A 6102-nucleotide genomic window follows, 5' to 3' on the forward strand; every position below is an offset into this window, starting at 1 on the left:
CTTGTTCCAGAGTCTTGGAGCAGCAACTGCAAAAGCCTGATCACCCTGTTTATACCTTGACCTTGGGACTTCTAAAACCAGCTGATTTGAAGACCGCAATAACTGCCTTTAAAACAAACAATGAGATCTTAAAATCTTTTCTAAAATGCACAGGGAGCCAATGTTGGGTGTAGGGAACAGGAGTGATGTGTGCACACCTAGATGTATTTGTTAAAAAAAACGACCAGCAGCATTTTGAACAAGTTGAAGACGTGAGATGGAGGTCTGATTCAGACCAACACAAAGAGCATTACAGTAATCCAACCTTGAACTAATAAAAGAATGAATGAAATGAATCTCCATTTCTAAGTTGTGCCTGTTCAGACTTTCTGCGATTGGCACCCATTGTCATGCCACCTTTAAGCAAAATGGCATTAAACACACTTAACCTACATACCAAATTGTAGCCACCTAGGGTGATAACCATGGCCGCCAAAGGGTGTTGGATCTTTTGTCTAGCAGCATGACCTACAGAGCTACTGGTCACAGCTAAAAAGGAATATCACACAATTAATTTAGCTGCTTTGATTTCAGGGTCCAGAGGGGTGTACCGCAAAGCAAGACAGAACCACATTTCTGTGCATCAGCTGGCACAACTAAGCCGAAATCCCTGAGGGTACTACGACAGTGGATAGAAACTTGCTCTGTTAACCCAGGCTTTTGCCAATTTTAACATGCAAGCATAGATGTGCAAATACAAGCTTTCAATACAGAGTTTACAAGTGTACAAGTAGAAGTTTACAAAACTAAGATTGCAGTTGCAACTATTTTGAAGTTTCTTACAGAATTAGGAAGTTATGTTGGAGGAGTTAACACTGGCGGCAGGGGTGGATTGGCCATCTGGCAATTATGGTAAATGCCAGAGGGGCATTTTTTTTAATGTGGGCTGGTCAGATTTGTTTTTTTTATAGACAAATACAATGTCTTTACAGGCCCACAGCGCATAGGAGAGTTTTTTATCGCTTGCAAAATTTCCCTATGTTATATAATAATTACTCTATTTATACACTAATAATTATTATTATTATTATATTAAATTGGATTTCATCTTTAAGGTAGATGATCTTCTTTGTAGCTTGGTTGAGGATCAGGATTCAGGATTTGCATGTTTTGCTTGGAGGATCTTGCCTTCCCTGTGAAAGGATAATTGCTGATTCATTAATTATTCTACACAAAACTCAACTGAAAGTAGGAAAGAGAAAGATGCCCACCTAGGTTGTCTTTGATTGATTTCAGATGCTGAAGGAATTCAGTTTTTTTTGACATCACCAGTTCATGGTGTTCTTGGTCCAGCCTCTTGTTCACTTTGTCCCAGTCCTCATCGGTCTACACAAAACAGACAATATAACCCATAGTTATCAGGGCCCACAGGTTCATCAGAGTCACAAAGCCTTACTTGTTCCCAGCAACTTAACTAAGTTCTCACCATATCTTTGAAGGCCTCCCCATTGTAATAGCTCTTAGACCCTGGATACTTTATTCCCTCGTCCCTTAGCTGCTGCAGGCTTGAAGCCACCAGATGCAGCTTCTCTCCATCATAGGCATACACCTGTCTGTCCTCACAGCAGGTCATCAGAACGAGCTGGTCACACCGCGGAATCCCCTCCACTACACCTACAACCTGCATACTTACTTTCTCAGGAAGGTAAAACTTTCCCCAACCATTAACCACGTAATCTTCCCCACTATAAATAGTATCGTCCAGGTCTCCTATCTTCAATGTGGCGCCAGCTGGATTCTTCAAGTTTAAAGTCTTGTGTCTGTTTTCAGACACAAAGTCCAATGCCCATTCCAGGTATTCTGAACCTGTAACACATGCCAGACAAGAAGAGTTTGATGGAATACAGAAAACACTTATCATAGCATGGTTTTATGATGTGTGATGCAAATATGTGTAGCTACCTCTTTTCCCTTCACATTGTCTTAAACTAGTTTGACCAGACAGCTGATTTGCCGACCTAAAAGAAAGAGAGAAAAGAAAACGATATTTCAGCCTTCAAAGAGATATGTTAATGATTTAGCTCGTGTCATGACAGTGGAAGTGCACACCACCCACACTGTCATGACACAGAGCTGGTTTAAAGTCGGCAACAGTGTTGTAGTCAAGACCACCTAAACCACCAGACCCGTGTGAGTCCCATACTAACCCTTCACACTAAAAACAGGAGGTACGAGAAAAGATACTTACAGGTACACTTTTTGTTTCCTTAAGAGTAAAGTAGTGTATTTTTAAGAGGCTAGGGGTCTCATTTATAAACGTGGCGTACGCACAAAACGGGGCTGAAAACGTGCGTACGCCACTTCCCACGCAAAGTTTGTGATTTATAAAAAACAAACTTGACGGGAGAATGTGCGGTCCTCCACGCAAACTCTGACCCATGCGTACACACATTTTGGAGACAAAATAGGAATTGGCGACGCAGATGGTGAGGTGGTGAACTGAAGTCAGACTGCAGAAAGTACATGTGGGAATAACGATTAGGCTACTCTTAATATGTTTAAGTATTCAAAAAGAATGCCTCACGCACATTTCTTCACACCATATGAAGATTAAATTGAAAGATTAAAGTGTTATTTGCGCTTGTACTGAGTGATAATTGTTCCATAAACACCTCAAACTCAAATCTTAAATAAAAACTCATTCTTAATATTTAATCGGCGCTGTCTCGCCGTCACATTGTCCGCTACGGAGCGCAGGAGTAGGAGATGGCCCGATTGCATGGAATACAGGATAGCATCAAATACCCTACCATTAGATAACTGCACAACACAGTCTAAACATAACTAAATATCTGTCTTTAAAACTGTGCATATATCATCAAATGTCAAAGTCTGGAAATACAGCCGTGTGTTTGCTTATTACATTTCAATTTCAAATTGTATCTCGGGGTGGGGGATACCACTAGCCTCGTGAGACCGTCCTGATCTCGCGAGCTCCAGTTTTCCACTCGCAGATCAGTCTGGCATCTTGAGATAGAGAAAATTTGGAGCCGTTTGCCAAACGACCGGGCCAATCAGCGTTGGTTTGGAGGTGGGTTAGGTGGTGATAGACAGATGGTTTATCCAATCAGCTAACCATTATTTTCAGACAGCGGTAGCCCCAATTCTGTTAGCCACTCGCTAATGCTTTTTTTCTCTTGGATCCTTCTTTTGGAATATGGTCCAGGAACATGAAATGGGGCCTTTTAGTCCTAAATTCTCGTTACACAAACGGCAAATATCCTTTACCGACATGTTGCTTGCTTGCTGAGCTAACGAGCTATGCTTTGCCTGCAGCAGCAGGGGCGGGCTTGTGGTTGTATTTTCATACGCTTCGTGGATCTGATTGGTTGATTTGGCCCGTCTATCACCAACATAGGTGATAGACAGATGGTTCATCCAATCAGCTAACCAGTATTTTCGCCCCTTCCCAAAAGTTCTCCAACGGAAAGTTCCCAGATGGATATGCCGAGCAAATGCGAAGCAATCCATCTGGCGGAGTCAGGTTAGGATACCACTAGTTGTTGCTGTGATTTTTGCAAGGTGTTAACAATCACAAATTGTTGTAGACTAAACATATAAATACTGCGGTGACCCCGTGTGTAATGCTACATGATGGCCCTGCTGGCCCTGCAGGAGGACTGGAATGGAAGAATCAGGAGAAAAAGAGACTTCAGGGACCATGACGATGACTGGCTCATATGCCGATTTAAATTCCCTTATGTAGCTGTAATAGTAATATAGCTGCGCTCTTGGATCTATGTACTGAATTGGGTCGAGTAGAGAGGGCAACGCGCCGGAACCGTGCCATCCCGGTCCAAATACAGGTCCTCGCCACTCTGGGTGAAACCGGCTGTTTCCAGAGGGAAATGGCTGAAGCTAAGTGTTTTTTTAAATAAATATTATATATAATCTTCAACTTCATCACTAAGGCTTGTTTGGATATAATATAGTTCTGTTAAATCTTATTATATACGTCTGGTATATCGCTGTCCCCAAGTACCGTAATGCCTGCTGATTCCCTCGGTTCCCTACACTGTGCGACAATTAACAGGCCGAAATTATGATTCAATTGGCAGAAATTCCCGAGCGTCTGAGAGTTTTTTTTTTTTTTTTGTTTGTTTTCTCCGCCAGTCGTCATGATTCGGCATGATTCGGTGTAACGAAGAACAACTGCAAGGGTCATTAACATACTGATCAGCATTCACGAGGTGCTTTACATTGACTATTTATGGTTAAAAATGGGCGTGTACAGGGCGGGATAAGAGGCTGATCCACGTCCGCATGCTTGTAGTCTGTGATTTATAAAGGGAATATTGCTTACAGGTGTGCGTACACACGGTTTTATAAATCTGACTTTTTTTCGGCGTACGCCAATTTGGGCTTTTGGGCGCACGTAAACTTATAGTAAGGATCCTACGCACAGTTTTATAAATGAGACCCCAGAACTGTACGTTTTGATTAATTTGAGGATAGAAAATGAAAGAGAAGATGGACGGTGGACTCAGTGCGATTCGGGGGTGAAGTTGCAGCATTGTTGCATTCTTCATTTGGTTTGGTTTGCTTTCCCGCTGCACTTAACAAATGCACCAAACACTGTAAACACACGGCAAACGATTGAGACGGTTGCTTGTTTATTGGACAGAATATCCAAAACTCGCCAACACTTCTGGTCTTAGAAAAAATGGAGCAACACCACATTTATAATGTATCTGGTTACCTGGTTCTGCTTTAGTGTTTGTAATATTTCAGAAGAAGGCGAATACTAAGAAAGTGACTTTGATTTATATGTTTAATAATTGTAACTCAGTGTCACAGATCTGTGATTGGACTCAAATGCAGACTCACACAAACACAATACAGGGATTTCTATCAAAAAGTGTTCGTTCCGAAATCTTCTTCCGTTCATTTTATGGACGCCCACAACAGTGTTGTAGTACTGGAGTCTTGGTCTTGGTCTCAAGACCATTTTTTGAAGGTCTCGTCTCCAAATCGACCACATTTTTTACTTGGTCTTGTCTCTTGATTGAGATTTCTTTACAAGAATTTGTCATTTGCCAACATTGGCTGTATGAATAAAATATCCACTCACCTCCGTTTTATTGGGCTCGGTGGTTTCGGAATGAACTCCATTCTGGGTCTCTATCACCAAGAAAACAAAAATTTGTTTTGTTAAAAGTAGCGTTGGAAAAATAATCTAATCAGAATTTCAGCCTTTTTAAAACACCAGTTTACATACAGTATCAACAGAAAACAACTAACCTATTCTGTTACATTATTACGTATTTAAATGATTTATAAATTAAAGCATTTAAAAAAATGTATTTAGCTCACACCACTTAAAAGGAAATAAAATCTGTTACTTACTTTTCCGTAGCGTGTACCTGCTGCCATTTTTGTGTGGTTATTGGAAAATCTTTAAATGTTCGCCTGAGAACTAGTGGTGGGCGGATCGATCCAAATATCGATACCGTTGGTATTGATATTGATCAATACCAGTGTAATGAGATTGATACTTTAATTTCAGTTTCTCTCCAGTATGCACCGCTACAGTTCCATCAAAGAGGCAACCTGGCTGTCTGTGTCTGTGTAAAAGTGCTGCTCCTGTCACAGCACAGAGCAAGTACACTTTGCTCCTCCCCCCTCATGTGATTTGATGTTGTGGCAATTGAGTTTGATTATGATATAGGTATGAGTTTCACAGAGCTTAAATATATGGAGTAACTGATACTGGTACTTCTTGAATTTCAGTTAAATTAATACTGATTAAGTCAACTCAAATATTTTCAGTAAATGCAACTCAAGCAACATGTTTTCGGACGTGTTTTCTGGACAAAACGTGTCCTGTGCGCTGTCTAACTTTGGATGTGGTGATCCATTTAGTCGGTTATGTAAAGATATGCTCACTGTAAGGTTCCACTACGAATTGGAGACAAGAGTAAAGTTCTCACAATAACTGGCTTAATAAACCAGTCAAAACAGAGCAGAGGAAACTCACAGATGATCTAATCATGAGTCACACATTATTTAAACATCACTTGGATTTCTCCCCCTATTATTATAAAATGTTACCGGAATTTTAAA

The 6102-nt window shown here is 40.8% G+C and overlaps 1 protein-coding gene across 1 annotated transcript; it reads right to left on the minus strand.

Moving 5' to 3' along the window:
• Positions 1 to 1089: 1089 nt before the first annotated feature.
• On the minus strand, positions 1090 to 5412 carry LOC120572586. The gene is made up of 5 exons (XM_039821908.1): positions 5386 to 5412; positions 2089 to 2194; positions 1466 to 1845; positions 1251 to 1365; positions 1090 to 1172 (listed from the first exon to the last, which is right to left on the minus strand). The coding sequence occupies exons 1-5, from the start codon at positions 5410 to 5412 to the stop codon at positions 1090 to 1092; spliced, it is 711 nt and encodes a 236-aa protein (XP_039677842.1).
• Between the last annotated feature and the right edge of the window lie 690 nt (positions 5413 to 6102).

The sequence above is a fragment of the Perca fluviatilis genome, chromosome 14 (assembly GCF_010015445.1).
Source record: "Perca fluviatilis chromosome 14, GENO_Pfluv_1.0, whole genome shotgun sequence".
NCBI classification, from domain to species: domain Eukaryota; kingdom Metazoa; phylum Chordata; class Actinopteri; order Perciformes; family Percidae; genus Perca; species Perca fluviatilis.